Source organism: Trachypithecus francoisi, unplaced genomic scaffold (genome assembly GCF_009764315.1).
Source record: "Trachypithecus francoisi isolate TF-2019V2 unplaced genomic scaffold, Tfra_2.0 Lachesis_group1, whole genome shotgun sequence".
NCBI lineage: Eukaryota > Metazoa > Chordata > Mammalia > Primates > Cercopithecidae > Trachypithecus > Trachypithecus francoisi.
Genome location: NW_022681454.1, coordinates 97,867,844 through 97,886,638, shown reverse-complemented (window position 1 = coordinate 97,886,638; position 18,795 = coordinate 97,867,844). Strand labels below are relative to the sequence as shown.

The following is an 18,795-nucleotide window of genomic DNA, read 5'->3' as shown; positions in this document are numbered from 1 at the left end:
ACAATTTTTTTTAGTGCTCCTCCTTTTTTCAAAATAATGAAATGTTTATATGTAAAAACGAAGTATAAAATAGGTATGTAATTTTTCTTGTATCTTTAATTTTTTTTTTTTTTTTTTTTTTTCCGAAACGGAGCTTTGCTCTTGCCCGAGCTGGAGTACAATGATGTGATCTCAGCTCACTGCAACCTCCGCCTCCTGGGTTCAAGCAATTCTCCTGCCTCAGCCTCCCGAGGAGCTGGATTACAGGCGCCCGCCACCACGTCCAGCTAATTTTTTGTGTTTTTAGTAGAGACAGGGTTTCATCATGTTGGCCAGGCTGGTCTCGAACTCCTGATCTCAGGTAATCCACCCGCTTTGGCCTCCCAAAGTGCTGGGATTACAGGTGTGAGCCACCACGCCTGGCAAAAAAAATTTTTTTTGAGCCAGGGTCTCACTTTTGCCCAGACTGGAGTGCAGTGGCGTGTTCTCTGCTCACTGCAACCTCCACCTCCCAGGTTGAAGCGATCCTCCTGCCTCAACCTCCCAAGTAGCTAGGAATAGAGGTGTGCGCCTCCACGCCAAGCTAATTTTTGCATTTTTAGTAATGATGGAGTTTCATCATGTTGACCAGGCTGGTCTCAAAACTGCTAGGCTCAAGCAGTCCTACTGCCTTGGCCTCCCAAAGTGCTGTGGTTACAGATGTGAGCCATCACACCTGGCCAGGTTTTAGAGTAGTAAACTGAAGACCTGTGTACCATGACCTAGGACATCATAGCAGCATTTCAGCTTTTTTTAATACTCCGTGATCACATTATTGTATCTTTGTCCCCTCCTCCATCTTTTCCGATTTTTGAATCAAACATTCCCTTGCTTTTTGTTTTTTCTACAGTAATCTCCCATATATGTATCTTTCACCTATGTGTTTAGTTTTGAATAAACTAAAAAGCTAGATGTCTAAGGGAAAGACAGTATTGCCACTGTTGATGAAGGCTCATAAAAAATGGTAATCTGAACACAGTTTCTGGTTTATAGTTTGGCTTAAGCTTCCTAGAATTTCTACTAGAGCCCTTTTTGGGGAAACCAGTGGTCATGATCATGAACATGTCCTGGGAAACATAGGATTTATAGTTGTTATCTGGTGAGGCTGTTTTGTGGGCCAGGCAAAGAATCTTCAGTAAGAGAGTGGTCTTTGGGAATATGCTGCTCTGTATCTTGTTTTAAGATTGAATTAAAGCTGAACTCTTCTGGTGTAAAGTTATCTAATATGGTTAGCAGGACATAAAGGAGAGAAGTGGAACTTCATGAACACGTGGTCAAGCAGAGATAGTAGTCTGGGCTGGACACTTGAGCATTTGGGTTTTGTGTGTGTGTGTGGTGTGTGTGTGTGTGTGTTTAGAAAAGGTAGAATAATAGGCATTTTAATCGTAACAGCCATTAAATCACATTGCTCCAATCACATTCACCTGAATCACACTGCTCCGGTCTGGACTGTTGCCCTTTGTATATGGTAAAGATTTGTCTTCCCTGGATCTTCTTTTACCATGTTCCTGATTCTTTCATTTGACTTTTGTTTTCCACCCTTCCATTTGCTGTGCCCTTTATCTTCTGTTATTTGGTTTCTTGTCTCACTTGGGTGAGCCACCTCTCCAGCAGTTTTTTGAGAAAAAGTACATAGTAAAAAAATTTTTGAGGCCTTGAATATTAAGTGTCATACCTGTAGTTTGGCTGGACATAGAATTCTTCAGGATTCTGAAGTCATGTTTCATGGACTTCTGTTGTAGCTGCTGATGAGTCTGAAATTATTCTGGTAGCTAAAAATTACTTTTTAGTGTGATCTGTTCATCTCTCACCCTCACTCCCTAGAATTTGTAGGCTTTTTCTTGTCCCTATTTCACAATGATATACCTTAGATAAGTTTGTTTTCATCATTGTACTGTGTACTTATTGGGCATTTTTTTTTTTTTTGGAGACGGAGTCTCGCTCAGTCGCCCAGGCTGGAGTGCAGTGGCACGATGATCTCAGCTCACTGCAAGCTCCGCCTCTGGGTTCACGCCATTCTCCTGCCTCAGCCTCCCAAGTAGCTGGGACTACAGGCACCTGCTGCCATGCCCGGCTAATTTTTTGCATTTTTAGTAGAGACGGGGTTTCACTGTGTTAGCCAGGATGGTCTTGATCTCCTGACCTCGTGATCTGCCTGCCTAGGCCTCCCAAAGTGCTGGGATTACAGGCATGAGCCACCGCGCCTGGCCTTATTGGGCGTTTTAAAATGGCAACTCATGTCTATCACTTCTCATAGGTTTATTAGTGTTCTCCTCTCTTTTCTCTTTGAAACAGTTGCTCAGATATTAGATCTCTTGGATTAGTTCTCTGGGAAATTTATTTTTCAACCTTCATTTTAAATTTCCATTCATTTTGAAATTCCAGGTATTTATTTTCTCCCTCCCGTCCTCCTTCCTTTTTTTTTGTCCTCTGAATGTTCATTTTTATAGCTTCCTATAATTGTTATATACATGCAAAATCTCAACTTATTCCTTTGAGTATGTAGACATGTTTTTTTGAGACAGAGCCTCACTCTGTTGCCCAGGCTGGAGTGCAGTGGCACCACCTTGGCTCAGTGGCACCTCAGCCTAGCTGGGATTACAAGCGCCAACCACCATACCCAGCTAATTTTTATGTTTTTAGTAGAGACGAGTTTTCACTGTGTTGGCCAGGCTGGTCTCAAACTCCTGACCTCAGGGGATCCGCCCGCCTTGGTCTCCCAAAGTGCTGGGATTACAGGCATGAGCAGAAGCAAAGTTTTAAAAAGGAAGAGCAAAGGCGAATGGGGAACTTACCATATCATGAAGAAAAACATTGTTAAAGGTAATGGCTGGGCGCAGTGACTCTGTAATACTAGCACTTTGGGAGGCTGAGGCAGGTGGATCACCTGAGGTCAGGAGTTCGAGATCAGCCTGGCCAACATGACGAAAACCCATCTCTACTAAAAATACAAAAAATTAGCTGGACGTGGTGGTAGGTGCCTGTAATCCCAGCTATTTGGGAGGCTGAGGCAGGAGAATTACTTGAACCCGGAAAGTGGAGGTTGCAGTGAGCCAAGATTGCGCCATTGCACTTCAGCCTGGGTGACAGAGCAAGATGCTGTCTAAAAAAAGAAAAAAAGAAATTTACAAAAATACGATATTGACGTAAGAAGGGATGGACAGATTATTGGAATACACTGAGCCGTCCAGGAGTAGTTTCAGATGTTTATTTGGGTTTTAATATAACTTTGTTATAATACATTTGGAATATTTAGTTAGATCAGTGTGAAAAAAAATCAGTAATCTTAACAACTAAGTGTTCTCTGAAAGTGAACTTTTTTTTTCGTTTTTAAACCATATCTCTCTTCGTACCTTTTCGTTTTTCCCTTTAAATACTTAATTTTCAGCTTGGTGCAGTAGCTCATGCCTGAAACCTCAGCACTTTGGGAGGCTAAGGTGGGTGAATTGCTTAAGCCTAGGAGTTCAAGACCAACTTAGGCAACATGGTGAAACTCTGTCTCTACTAAAAATATTAATACAAAAAACTAGCCAGGTGCGGTGGCATGCGCTTGTAGTCCCAGCTACTCAGGAGGCTGAGGCGGGAGGATTGATTGAGCCCTGGAGGTCGAGACTGCAGTGAGCTGTGATTGTGCCACAGCACTGCAGCCTGGGTGTCAGAGCGAGACCCTGTCTCAAAAACTAACTACTTAATTTTCTTAGAGCAGTTTTAGGTTCAGAGCAAAATTGAGCAGAAATTACAGTTCCTGTAACTAACTTCTTGCCCCTGTGCAGGAACAGCTTTCCCACTGTCAACATCCTGCAACAGAATGGCACATTTGTTAGAATTGATGAACCTAAATTGACATTATTGTCACCCAAAGTTCATACTTGACATTAGGGTTCACTCTTGATGTTGTACATTCTGTGGGTTTTGTCAAATGTATAATGACATGTATCTATGATTATAATATCGTACAGAATAATTTTACTGCCCTAAAAATCCTCTCTGTTCTGCTTGTTTATACCCTCGCCACCAACCACTGATCTTTTTGTCTTTTCCAGAACGTCACAGAGTTACAATCATACAGTATGTAGCCTTTTCAGCTTAGCTTCTTTCACTTAGTAATACGCATTTAAGTTCCTTCTATGTCTTTCTATGGCTTGATAACTCATGTTATTTTAGCACTCAGTAATGTTTCATTTTCTGGATGTACTACAGTTTATTTAGGACTTCTTAATATAGGTCAAAAGCACAAAAATAGTGCTTTCTTTTCCTTTTTCTTCTTTTTTTTTTTTTTTTTTTGAGACAGAGTCTTGTTCTGTTGCCAGGCTGGAGTGTAGTGGCGTGGTCTCGGCTCACTGCAGTCTCCTCCTCCTGGGTTCCAGCGATTCTCCCGCCTCAGCCTCCCAGGTACCTGGGATTACAGACACACGCCATCACGCCTGGCTAATTTTTGTATTTTTAGTAGAGATGGGTTTCACCATGTTGGTCAGGCTGGTCTTAAACTCCTGACCTCGTGATCCGCCCACCTTGGCCTCTCGAAGTGCTGGGATTACAGGCATGAGCCACCGCGCCTGGCCTTTTTTTTTTTTAAGTGCTCATTTTTATATGGTTCTATAATCTGCTTTTCTCCACATTTGTATTAGTTTTAAAGTAATTCTTACAAACATGTTTAGTGCTTACATTATAAATGCCATGGTTTATCTGTTACCTTTTGGGTATATCTGTTGATAGATGTATTGTCTCTTAGTAGAAGTCTAATTACTAGGTTAAATAATGTAGATCTTTTTATTTTAATTTTATTATTTTTCTATTTTCCCATTTAGCTTTGACTTGGAACTCAGTAGATCCTTTTACGTTTGGAAGCTTGATAGTTTATTAACTTAAACTAAGTAAATAGAAGGTTGTATTCCACTCTGTAATCCTGGGGACATAAGAAACTGACTATACCTGGTTTTGTAAATTTTTTTAAGGCATATATTTCTTCAAAATATTTTCTTTTGAAAGGTGATTTTAAAACCTTAGTACATAAAAAGGCCGGCATGGTGGCTCACGCCTGTAATCCTAGCAACTTCGAAGGCTAAGGCAGGAGGATCACTTGAGGCCAAGAGTTTGAGACCAGGCTGAGCAATATAGTGAGACCTGTCTCTAAAAATTATCTGGGCATGGTGGCTCATGCCTGTAGTCCCAGCTATTCAAGAGCATCTCTTGAGCCTAGGAGTTTGAGACTGCAGTGAGCTATGATTGCATCCCTGTACTCCAGCCTAAGTTAACATGATACTCTCCTCTGAAGGCAAAAAAAAAAAAAAAAAAGAAAAAAAAAAATCTGTCGGATAAGAAGTTGTTACAGAAAACAAAATGACCTTATTAAAGCTACAGTTTAAATTGAAATTATAACCTTTAACTTTTAAAAATGAACACATGTAATTTTTTTTTTTTTTTGGATATGGAGTTTTGCTCTGGTGCCCAGGCTGGAATGCAGTGACACTACCTTGGCTCACTGCAACCTCTGCCTCCCAGGTTCAAGCAGTTCTCCTGAGTCAGCCTCCTGAGTAGCTGGGATTACGGGCACGTGCCACTATACCTGGCTAATTTTTGTATTTTTAGTAGAGACAGGGTTTCACCATGTTGGACCAGGCTGGTCTAGACCACCTGACCTCAGGCGATCCACCCATCTCGGCTTCCCAAAGTGCTGGGATTACAGGTGTGAGCCACTGCGCCCGGCCAAACACATAGAATTTTAACAGTAACTGCTCATTTGTTTAAACTGACATGTAAAGATTGATTTTTTTTTAAAAACTAGAATTTAATTAGTATCATGAAATTTTAGTTATGTTTTCTAAGTTTTAAAATGTATAAACATTTAAATAGCAATTACATTCTTTAAAAGATTTGCCTTGGCCGGGCGCAGTGGCTCAAGCCTGTAATCCCAGCACTTTGGGAGGCCGAGACGGTTGGATCACGAGGTCAGGAGATCGAGACCATCCTGGCTAACACAGTGAAACCCCGTCTCTACTAAAAAATGCAAAAAATTAGCCGGGCGAGATGGCGGGCGCCTGTAGTCCCAGCTACTCGGGAGGCTGAGGCAGGAGAATGGCGTAAACCCGGGAGGCGGAGCTTGCAGTGAGCCGAGATCGTGCCACTGCACTCCAGCCTAGGCGACAGAGCCAGACTCCGTCTCAAAAAAAAAAAAAAAAGATTTGCCTTTCAAATACTTCCTATAAAGCTTTAAGGAATAATTGAAATGGAAATTACCGTGTTACTGCAGTCAACAGTTTTGTGCACTGGTCCTAATGCCTTTTTAATGTTGGTACATTTTGAATCATTTTTTACTTTTGTATGATGTTCAACGTATGTAAATTTTTCTTTTCTTTTTTTTTTTTTTTGAGATGGAGTTTCGCTCTTTCACCATTCTGGAGTGCAATAGTGCGATCTCGGCTCACTGAAACTTCTGACTCCCTGGTTCAAGTGATTCTCCTGCCTCAGCCTCCTGAGTAGCTGGGATTACAGGCATGCACCACCCCGCCCAGCTAATTTTTATATTTTTTAGTAGAGGCTGGGTTTCACCATGTTGGCCAGGATGGTCTCGATCTCCTGATCTCATGATCTGCCTGCGTTGGCCTCCCAAAGTGTTGGGATGACAGGCATGAGCCACCATGCCTGGCCGTAGGTAAATTTTTCTTTTTCTTTTTTCTTTCTTTTTTTTTTTGAGACGGAGTTTTGCTCTTGTTGCCCAGGCTGGAGTGCAGTGGCGCCATCTCAGCTCGCTGCAACTTCCCTCTCCCAGGTTCAAGTGATTCTCCTGCTTCAGCCTCCTGAGTAACTGGTATTACAGGCACGCATCACCACGCCCGGCTAATTTTGTATTTTGGGTAGAGATGTGGTTTCATCAAGTTGGTCAGGTGGGTCTTGAACTCCTGACCTCGTGATCCACCTGCCTCTGCCTCCCAAAGTGCTGGGATTATATGCATGAGCCACCGTGCCTGGCCTATAAATTTTTCTAGTTATTTTAAATTATGAATCTTCTGGTAGCCTTTGGTTTAAATAGTACTGACGTTTAAATTTTATCATTAGCCTTATCATCCCAGTTCACATATCTGTTATTTCTTGTGTCTGTGTTATCACCTCCCCAAACCCAAACTGAATTTGTGATGTTGGCTTAAGCTGCATAATATGTACAAAGTAATTTGATCAGTAGGTACATATTAGTGCTCCCTTAAGAATGTTCATTTAAAAATTTTATTTTAAAATGTTAAAAGGTACCCACAAGTCTTTCTTTTTTCTTTTCTTTCCTTTTTTTTTTTTTTTGAGACAATGTTTCACTCTCGTTGCCCAGGCTGGAGTGCAATGGCTTGATCTCAGCTCACTGCAAGCTCTGCCTCCCAGGTTGTAGTGATTCTCTTGCCTCCACCTCCCGAGTAGCTGGGATTACAGGCATACGCACCACCACGCCTGGCCGCCTACAATTCTTTCTAGTAGTTAAGAATGTGCCAGGCGCGGTGGCTCACACCTGTAATCCCAGCACTTTGAGAGGCTAAGGTGGGTGGATCACGAGGTCAGGAGTTCAAGACCAGTCTGACCGAGATGGTAAAATCCCGTCTCTACTAAAAATATAAAAATTAGTCAGGCGTTGTGGTGGGCGCCTGTAATCCCAGCTACTTGGGAGGCTGAGACAGGAGAATCACTACAACCCGGGAGACAGAAGTTGCAGTGAGCGGAGATCATGCCACTGCACTTCAGCCTGGGCAACAGGGCGAGACTCCGTCTCAAAGGGTTAAAAAAAAAAAAAAGGATGCATCCAAGTTTTAGACTGGGCGCGGTGGCTTATGCCTGTAATCCCAGCACTTTAGGAGGCCGAGGTGAGTGGATCACTTGAGGTCAGGAAGAGTTCAAGACCAGCCTGGCCAACATGGTTGAAACCACATCTCTACTAAAAATACAAAAAAATGAGCCAGGTGTGGTGGTGCATGCCTGTAGTCCCAGCTACTCGTGAGGCTGAGGCAAGAGAACTGCTTGAACACAGGAGGCGGAGGTTGCAGTGAGCCGAGATCATGCCACTGCACTCCAGCCTGTGTGACAGAGTGAGAATCTGTCTCAAAAAAAAAAGAATCTATCCAAGTTTAAAAATTGTTTATTTGAAGATGGAAAATGCAAGTGTGAACTGTTGGGATTTTTTTTAAATTAATATGTTTAAGTATAGTTTGCTGAGTATCCAGAAATATAAATCTTTAGCTATAGCTCAACAAACTTAATCATCTCGATTCACTCGTGAGTTTAGTGCTACTTATTAATTTTGATCAAGTAATTAGGTTATTATTTAAATAAACAGCTGTTGAATTTTTATAGTATTTTTGGACACTGCACAATTTGTACACATCATCACAACTCTTTCCTTTAGTAATCCAGCTACCAGTGATTTTTTGTTATTGTTTAGATGCCATTTTATATTAATTGAAAAGCACTTAAAGAAGTAATGTCTTTTGAATCATAATTGATACATGAAGTCTCAGGGTCTTTTACATGAAAAAATTTTTTCCATGTGAGCAGTGTTTTAATGTTGAAAGATTTGTATTTTGCTAAATCTCCATGTGTTGTTTTTTTACTTCAACTTTCTAGGTTAAGGGAGGAGTACAAAAGTCATAGTTTTGATACTTTATTACAGGTAAGGAAGACCTGCAAAATCCACAGCCACACTTTCATGAGTGATGCCATATTAGCTGGTATTCCTTTACTATAAATACATGTTTCAAAGCTAAAACCAAAACAGTTTAATAGAAGCAACTTTTCAGTGTTTTACCAAATTTTTTATTCCTTACAAGACAGGTGGTAAGACTATAGTTGTTCTTGTGTACTAGTTAATTAATTACACTAATTTACATATGGGAGAGTGCTGTGAGGAAATGCATGGTTTCTTGAAAAGAACTGCGGACTGACAGCCACCTCCTCCATTGTTACCCTGGCTCTCTGTCCCACCCTTCTCATGGTGCTTGAGGGACCATGGCTAATCCTGGCCTGAGACAAATTAAGATTACTGTGGTGAAGCAGTTGGTCAAAAAAAAAGTGATGCATGAAGAAGACGCAACACAAGAAGAAGAAGAAAAAAAAATGAAAGCTGAAGATGGTGAAAATGATGCCATTAAAAAGCAGGCAGAAAATCTTTCTAGAATCCCAGGTGATAAGCTCTGATTGCCAGCACAGGTTGGAAGCTGCATAGTTCTTTGGCGGATGTTAGAAAGTGAAAAAGACTTGAAAGAAGCTGAGGAATATAAAGAACATTTAGTACTGGATTCAGTGAAGTTAGAAGCCTGAAACTTTTCTGTACAGGATGTTTTTTGCATTAAATCATGGGGTCCAGTTTACATTTCATTATTTTTGACCACTGCTGTGTGTTCAAGTGTGAAAACATGGTTCTTTTTATGTGATTGTATACATTTCTTTGCCTAATTTAATATGTTAAATGAAGGACAAAACTGAGAACTGAGTGGATATTAACAAAGGAACAGAAAAGTATGAAGTCTTTACATATTTCTGTTAAATAATGTTCTCATTAAAGTTATTTGTACACATAAAAGAAGTTTTTACTTACGCTTACCTGTATATGTGAGATATTTGACCAATAGGTATTTAGGGTCCTGTTGTGCATAATAATACAAACTCACTATATAGTTGCTTTTTTTTCCTGGTGGTGGATTTTTTTGTGTGTCTGGGAGGAAGGGTGAGTTGTACCATTCATGCCTCTTTTACTAGTTTACTGGCAGTCACATGCATTGGCAAGATGAGCAAAGGTGTTGAGCCTGAGGCTGTAGAGCAGAGCACAGTGTATATTATGGATTTATGTTGCCTAGAAAGATAATCTTTGTAACCATATAATTTATTATTCAATCCTGGCCACCTTTGGGAGTGAATGAGAGTTCTATTAACAATTACACTGAAACAACAAACAGGTAGAACTAGGACATGTGGTGTTCTTAGCCGTAAACCCTGGTAGTCCTGGATTTAAATGACATGTTTACTTTTCCAGGACTTCAGATTTGTCTGAAGAGTGGAGAGAATAATGGTTGTTTCACAGGATCATGAAGATTGACTAGACTGAGATGATTTATAGTATGTTGAGGTAGTATGTATGCAAATAATGTAGCACATGGCCTGGTAGTCGCTGCTTAGTAAATGTTACCTATCAAGTAAAAACTCATAGTTTGGATGAGGTGTGAGCTTTTCAAAATCATAAAGCACCACCCTTTTCTGTTCTTACTGTGTCTATCTATCCTTCTGCTCGTTATTTCATACCTTTATTTAATATAGTGCCTTCAGTTTACTAGAACGTTGTGTTAGTACCTTGTAGAAATAATTGCAGCTGTCTTTGCCATATGTAGCATTTACATTTCTAGTATGGACACAGCTGGTCTTTCCAGTTCAGCTACAGAAAGTGGAAGGAAGGGGGAATATAAGGAAGCGCTACTGAATATGGGTCACCAGTCGTGTTGTTACCCATTATTTGATGCTGTAGCATTGACTGAACACATTTATTTTGTGTCATCAGGAAGGGGGAGAGTGTTGGTATCAGAATTATTTAGGTGTGGTAACAGTCATCTGGGTAGTTATTTCTAAGTCAATCACGAGTTCTTTCTCTTTCCATATCCCCACTTACTGTGTGTATGATTGGGGGTGTGGGGAAGGTCTGGTGTAAGGATTTGAGGATAGATAGAAATTACTGAGCCAGGACAAAAATTTAGAGAGCATACCCTAGGTAGTTTAGGTTACTACTCCCTGTTCAGTATATTACTGGGATATGAATGTTAGTGATTTATCTTCTATTGTTATTGAAATTTCCTCATCTTAAAATTTAAAGGACTAGCCGAACTTCTTCCAGAGTTTGAAGTCTAGTTCAATATGCCGCATTTACTCAGCTCTTACCTTTCTGAACTCTTATATTAATGTCATCTCAAGTACTGATTGCTAATGGTAACTGACAGTTATTGATCACTTAAGTGCCAGACTCTTGGATTGTTGATTAAAACCTACACAGCACTTTTTACAAGGGAAGAAACTGATCCTTACAGGGGTTTTAAGGACTTGCCCTAGATCACTTAAATAATCCCTGTTGTTCTCTGAAAATTTTCTCCTATCATACCCATCTTAAGACTTAAAGGACTCATCAAATTGGGGTTAGAGGTGGATCCAGACTGTGTTGTTGAGATACCCATTTGGCAATATGGCTCCTAGTGCACCAGGGATTAGTAAACCTGGGATTGCTTTTTCTGTTATCAGAGGAAAACTGTGATAGTGAAGTCAGAGCCTGGTATACAGATACCTGGTATATATATAGATGATATTTGAATAAATGTGCCTGATATATAATTTCTTTCTTCCTCTAGCCCCTTTTTTTGTGCTTTATTTTGATGCTTGATTTCAATGTCCTTTATACTATTCCTTGGTAATAAATAGTTTAGCTCAGTGTTACATTTTAGCCATTCATGAAGCCAAAGATATGATGCCTTCAGTACAGAAAAGGGGAAATATGGTATCTGGGAGTACCTTTAAAAGTAGGAAAAGTAGGTTTCCTCACTTGAATGTTACTTTAAAATGACTTTATATTGCATTAATCATTGTTCTGGGAGGAATACCTATATCTACATATATCAGAAAAAATTTAGGAAGGAGGAAAGTGATAAATATAATTAAAAAAAATTTTTTTTCCTAAAACTAATCATATAAAACAATTCAGCATAGTGTCTGGCCATACAGTTTGCCCTGAATAAAAATTTGCAGAATGGCAAGCCAGGTAACCACTTAAAATTTTTAGCTACTTTATAAAAAGCAATCCTTATTTTGCATTTCCCATGTACCAGACAGTTTAAATGCCTTTGTTTTTTAATTCATTTAATCCCCATGGTGATCCTAGGAGATAAATGTCACAATGCCCATTTTAAGATGAGGAAATTGAGGCCACAAAAGTTACTTGCTCTGAATTTACAGCTGTGAATGGCAGAGCTGGGATTCCAACATGGGGAACATGGCTCTAGTGGGTGTGATCTGAAGCAGTGCATCTCATATTCTGACGACAAACTGGTTTGTGTTTGTTTTTAAATTTTCATTTAATTTAATTTTTTAGAGACAGAGTCTTACTCTGTCAGCCAGGCTGGAGTGCAGTGGTGCTGTCTCAGCTCACTGCAGTCTTTGAACTCCTGGGCTCAAGTGGTGCTCCTCTTTTGGCCTCCTGGGCTCAAGAGATCCTCCTGCTTTTGCCTCCCAAGGTGTTGGGATTACAGGGATGAGCCACCATGCCTGGCCTTTTCTTTTTTTTAAAATTTCTAATATAATACTTTTGTAAAATTATAAAGATGAAGATATACATACAAAATGTAAGCCTGAGTTTGATTAGTTTCAGCAGATACAAAATTGTCAAATTGCTACAAATTTCCGAAGTGTTTACTTTGCATTTCTATACTTAACCTCACTGTCAACCATAACCAGTTTGTGGACCAGTAGTAGTAGTCTGTGGACTATACCTTGAGTTATCGGTTCAAACCATTAACCAGTGCCTAGGGGGACTACTGATTAGTACATACTTCAAATAAGGTGTTGGGTGATTTGTCTTAACCCAAAAAAAATTTTTTGGAAGTTCCTGTGAGTAAATATTTGTTGAATGAAGGTAATGGAGGACACAAATGTGGTGTTCTGAGGGGGCAGGCTCATCATTATTTCTAGAAGAAATGGTTTATATGTGTATTTGGGTTGAGAATTGCTGAGAAATCTTGAATGTTCAAAACTGTGGAAAAGTGCATCATGGTTTTGAAATTTAAGCAATGTAGACTTGAACATGAGGAGAATCTAAAGTTTAGTCAGATTTATTGAAAACATCACAGAATGATGCTAGATCTGGGAAATATTTACCTCTATAATATTAGGATTGTCCCATAAGATTGATATTATACCTGTGCTAGTTTTTGCAGAATGTAGTAAAAAGCTACCTGACGTTCTTTGCAGCCAATTGTTAGACTTTTCTTGCCCTTGCTTGCTTTTTTTCTTCACTTTCAACTTTCTCTTGTTGCTATGACAGTTTATTCAGCCCTGGGTTTGCTAAATTACAATACTGAACATTTTTATTTGAAGCTGATAAACTGAGCAATTCTTAAACCAGGTTTAATACGTTGGTCTCAAATTGGTTATCTTTTTCTGTTCCCTTACTTGCCATTTGTATTTAATCTCTTTGACCTTCTAGTTAATGGCTTTCATTGCCCCCAAGATGAAAGCTACACTTTTAGCCTGACCTCTGAGGCCTTTAACAATCTCACTCCAACCTACCATTCTAGTTCTGGTTTCATGAACCCTCTCTTTCAGCCACATTGGTTACTACCTGGATGAACACAGCACCATCCCATGGCCTCGCTCTTACTCCCTATTCTGCCTACCTAAAATGTGTTACACAATGCTTTTTCAAGGGAAGATTGCCTATTTTAGGTTAAAAATGTGTTTGATTACTTTGAGATTAGCCATAATCTGCTGAATTAGCCTTTACTTTTTTGTCCAGGTAGTTTATAAACCTAGGAATGTTGGTCATTTAATTTTTTTCCTTTTTTTTAATTCCTCAGTAGAACCTGAGATTGGTCATTTAGAATGTAATTCCCAGAGAAATTTGCTCATTGAGAAAACACCAGTCTAAGAGAGTAGAGAGAGGAATATGGTAGGATTTTGCAGTAGAGTTTTGTTTTTAAACTGAATGCAAACTTAAAACTATTTAGTGTCTATAGGAAGCAACCTTAAAAATAAGGTTATATATCTTAAAATAGAACTTGCTTCTTGAACTGTTTTTTAGTTCCCATATAGATCGTACGAAAACAAGACTGTCTATGCCCAATAAAAATTTTTATGGTATCTCACATCATTTGTTTGAAAATCTAATAAGTTTATATAATTAAAAGTGAAGACTAAAGATTTTTAAATTAATATACTTACTGAGTCATACATACACACACATTTAAAAATGTGTAGCTCCTTTTTTAAGTTGTTGGAAAAGTAGAAAATTATGTGTCCTTTTTTGTTTTGTTTTGTTTTGTTTTTGAGACGGAGTTTTGCTCTTGTTGCCCAGGCAAGAGTGCAGTGGCACGATCTCTGCTCACTGCAATTTCTGCCTCCTGGGTTCAAGCAATTCTCTTGCCTCAACCTCCCGAGTAGCTGGAATTACAGGCACATGCCACTGCGCCCAGCTATGTTTTGCATTTTTAGTAGAGATGGGGTTTCACCATGTTGGCCAGCCTGGTCTTGAACTCCTGACCTTAGGTGATCCACCTGCCTTGGCCTCCCAAAGTGCTGGGTTTATAGCACTGAGCCACCGTGCCCAGCCAATTATGTGTTCCTAATATGAAGACTAGTATCAGCTACTTCCAGTGCGACTTTTATTTTAATTCAAAATAACGCTTTTAAAATTCTAGGAACTGGATATGTTTTTCCTGAGTGATAACTTGCTTTTAATTCCTATATGTCCAAAGATTTGATGCCATCTTAGTCTTTCATCATTTTCCCAATAATGAAAAGAATGGAATAACATAAAAGAAGGGAAATTACTACATTATTTTGGACACCATTAAACTTGTAATCAATCATATTGTAATTCACTGTTTATGTGCTGCTGAGGTGAAAGGTTTAAATAAGTGTTGTGAAAGTATGGTTTATAGTGAGGATTTTGAGCTTATGAATAAATATAAGAGAATTTACAGTGCTGTTTAACTTTGAGAGGAAGAATATCTTTTACTGGCATATTCAACATTGAAAACCCCTATATGCCCAACCCTGTGGTAGGACCATCATTATGTGAAACCCCAAAACATATTATAATCATTGCTCCTTTAAACTTATAGTCGTTTATATAGGATATTTACCTTTTCAAGTGCTTGTCATTCTTTTTGCATCTCCATCTGGGATCTTTTTTCTGCAGGCTGAAGACTTTTCTTTGGTATTCCTCTTTGTATCTGAGAGAGAGAGAGAGGATTGTTTCTTTTTCTTTCTTCCCCTTTCTTCACTGGGTCTCACTGTATTGCTGAAGCTGTTTTCGAACTCCTGGACTCAAGCAGTCCTCTCGCCTTGACTTCTCAAAATGCTGGAGTCACAGACATAAGTCCCTGTACCCATTCTACTTACGTTTCACAAATACTGTGCAGTCTCTAGTTTTGGCTCAGCTGTTCTTGTTCTCTGTTAGGCCAACCAGAGTTACACTCTGAAAGTGCCAGTTTAGGAGTTAGCCAAAAACCTGTGAGGGATTTTTACATATATTGAGGAGCCCACTTCTTATCTACAGCAGTTTTTCTCTGGTGCCCTGTTCCCTAAAGCCTACCTGCCTGCCAGTCTCTCGTTGTTTTCATTGAGACTCCCACTGTCTGCCTGGAAACCCATCATTAATTTTAAGCTAGTGGGATAGGAAATGACATTCAGTAATTATCATCTGTTTGAACACTTAAATTTACTGGTAAGTAAATGTTGATTAAAATGTTTGGTTTTAAGGCATTAATTACTGTATGTCAATTTTCAGGCCTTAACCATTCTATGTAAACAGTTAAATTTATTCAGTTAAGTAATCAAGTCAATAAATTCCTATTGGGTTAAGTACTGTGATTATTGAGTGAGATCGAGACAGGGTCTCTGTTCTGGGTGACTTTATAGGCTAATAGAAATTCTTATACATGTCATATGTTGATAAGAAAAAACATATCTGTTAGGAGGCCGAGGTGGGAGGATCGCTTGAGCTCAGGAGTTTGAGACCAGCCTGGCCAACATAGTGAGACTTTGTCTATACTAAAAATAAAAAAGAATCAGCCAGGTATGGTGGTGCCTATCTGTAGTCCCAGTTACCCTTGAGGCTGAGGCAAGAAGATTGCTTGAGCCAGGGAAATTGAGGCTGCACTGAACTGTGATTACCTGCTGTACTCCAGTCTGGATAACAGAGTGAGACCCCATCTCTAAGAAATGTAAAATACAGGAAAACCCATATTCTTTCAAATAAATATTTACCACCTTTTTGCTCTCTGAGTTCTTTTAGATAATAAATATTCGAATTACATATCTTGTTAACATAGATCTCTGTTGTTTGCTGCTTCAGTCTGATATCGAAACACTTGTTGCATTGCCCTTTTTTTGGTATCAGTCTTTGTCCTAGTGCCTTTCTTTGGCTTTTTTCTTTTGTTGACAACAATTTATGATAGTATGAAGAGCTACGTGGAAGAATGTGGTGAACACCTATTTTAAATTACTGTCCCCAGGCTTGTTTTCTTTCTGATATTTTTAGATGACAATGTTAATTATGCCTAGCCTAAAATAAGGTTTAAGTTCAAGCCAATGTCCATCTTGTTAGGGCCCACTGAAAATATTAAGCTGCCAAACGTTTAGGTTACCATAGGGTAAACAGTATGCCATGAAGGTAAGACCTGCATATCATTGACTTGATCACTTTACAAAGCTTTTTTGTCATCATAATATAGTTTTGTTTTGTTTGTTTTTGAGACAAGGTCTTGCCATGTTGCCCAGGCTGGTCTCAAACTCCTGGTCTCAAGCAATCCTCCTGTTAATCTCCCAAGTAGCTGGGATTATAGGGACGCACCACTGTGCCCAGTGATATAGTTGTTATACTCTTGAAACTTTAGTTTTAATCCTCTGTCCTTCCTGATACCCCCTTCAATACCATATGCAGTATCTTAATATGATGGTATGTTAAGAAAAATAGCAGATTTTCCCAACTTTGTTGCATAGTCTGTGACCGTCTTCCTGCTATTTAAAAAAAAAAGTGCAAGTGGAAGGGTAACTATAAATACCATTACATTTTCAAATTTGAGAAATCCTTTTCTCTTTGCTCTTAATGAAGGGATATGAGAATAGAGAATGGTTCTTTAGAGGTTGGTCTGAGTAGTGTGTTTTATGAAGCAATTTGCTTTTAATTCCTTCTTCTTAAAAAATATCAGTGCCGGGCGTGGTGGCTCATGCCTGTAATCCCAGCACTTTGGGAGGCCAGGGTGGGCGGATCGCGAGGTCAGGAGTTCAAGACCAGCCTGACGAACATGGTGAAACCCTGTCTCTACTAAAAATAGAAAAATTAGCCAGGCATGGTGGCACACAGCTGTAATCCCAGTTACTCAGGAGGCTGAAGCAGGAGAACTGCTTGAACCTGGGAGGAGGAGGTTGCAGTGAGCCAAGATCACACGATTGCACTCCAGCCTGGCCAACAGAGAGACTCTTGTCTCAAAAAAAAAAAAAAAATTATCAGCATGTCAGTTCAGGTTTAGTTAGAATATTGCTGTCATAGATGTGTTAAGAAATTTAAAGTAATGTTTTATATTATTTTCCACTAGGAAACCACCCCTACTCCTAATCCCCCAACTACAGAAGAGGAGAAAACGGAATCTAATCAGGAGGTTGCTAACCCAGAACACTATATTAAACATCCTCTACAGAACAGGTAAGCTTTCTGACACCTAGGTTTTCTGAGTTAGGCCACAAGGTAGATGGTGAATAGGGCAAGTTTGAAGGCAAAGTTAGATTATGAGACTAGTTTTAGATATGCTAAGGTTGAGGGTTCTGTTTTCGTTTGGATGACCCATGACCAGCAGACAGTTTCATGTGTGAGTCTTGAGTTCAAAAGGAACTATGTGAGAGATTAGTTTGAAAAGTATTGGTCATAATGGAAGTCACATTAGTAAATAAGTTCCCTTAAGGAGAAGTGAACTTGACTCATGACAAAGACCTGGGATACTAGCATCATATAGGGGGCTTTTGTTGAAGAAGAATGCCTATGAAGGATGGACATACAAAGACAGTGGTGATTGCCCAGCATGGTGGCTCTCGCCTATAAACCCAGCACTTGAGGAGGTGGAGGTGGGCGCATCACCTGAGGTCAGGAGTTTGAGACCAACCTGGCCAACATGGTGAAACCCCGTCTCTACTAAAAATACAAAAATTAGCTTGGCGTGGTGGCAGGTGCCTGTAATCCCAGCTGCTTGGGAGACTGAGGTGAGATAATTGCTTGAACCCAGGAGGTGCAGGTTGCAGTGAACCAAGATCGTGCTCCATCTCACACACACACAAAAAAAGCAGTGGTCATGGAAACCAGGAAGGTGGTTTGTTCTAAGATAGGGTGTAAGTTCATAGCACGTGCTAAAAAGGTCAAATGAAGCAAGATGTCAAAATATCCATTGAATTGAACACTTTTGAAAAAGTCCCTACTGACTTAGGAAAAAGTGTTTTAGTAAAGTTCCATAGAGTAGTTCCATAAAACATGGAAAAAAAGATTAGGGCAGTTTGAAGAGTGAATAGGAGATATACAGATGTATAGAGGAAGAACAGGTGACTTGAAGCTGGACTGAGAATGAGAAACGAGAGCCAGGGAATGTGGAGTTTGAAGGTTGGTTGGTTTGTAACTGAGAGACTAGAGGAAAAGGGTACAGATTAAAATTAGGTAAGTTTTCATAGTTAACAGTGTAGCAGGAAATTGAGTGTTCCTTCATTATATGGCTTTTCCCAACTCTTCCCACTCCTTTCCAGTAGGTTTGTTTTTGTTTATTTTCTGGGATATGAGAATTAACTTGAGTTCACTGAATGCTGATGGTGGGAAGAAAATGGCAGTTTAGAAACATTGTAACAATGTAGAGGAAAGTAAATTGGAATTCTAAGGTTCTTTCAATTCATTTCCTTGTCTTTTTTTCTTTTTATTTACTTTTTTTAGAGCAGACCATTCACTCTCTACTTAAAAGAGTCCACAGATCTATTTGTCATTTAGTTTCATTTATTAAAATTTTTTTTATGATCTTAATT

The 18,795-nt window shown here is 39.4% G+C and overlaps 1 protein-coding gene across 2 annotated transcripts in view; it reads left to right on the top strand.

Annotated features, from left to right (window-relative positions):
* The window catches only part of EIF4E (eukaryotic translation initiation factor 4E), a 51,957-nt gene that overhangs the window by 12,450 nt on the left and 20,712 nt on the right, over positions 1-18,795 (top strand). Inside the window, exons 1-2 of one of the 2 annotated variants that reach the window (XM_033214869.1) lie at positions 11,968-12,069; positions 17,337-17,443. In XM_033214869.1, the coding sequence (XP_033070760.1) occupies positions 11,983-12,069; positions 17,337-17,443 (194 nt within the window). In that variant the 5' untranslated portion in view covers positions 11,968-11,982. Of the gene's footprint in view, positions 1-11,967; positions 12,070-17,336; positions 17,444-18,795 lie in introns of those variants that run through there. The other variant, XM_033214870.1, reaches the window with a different exon arrangement.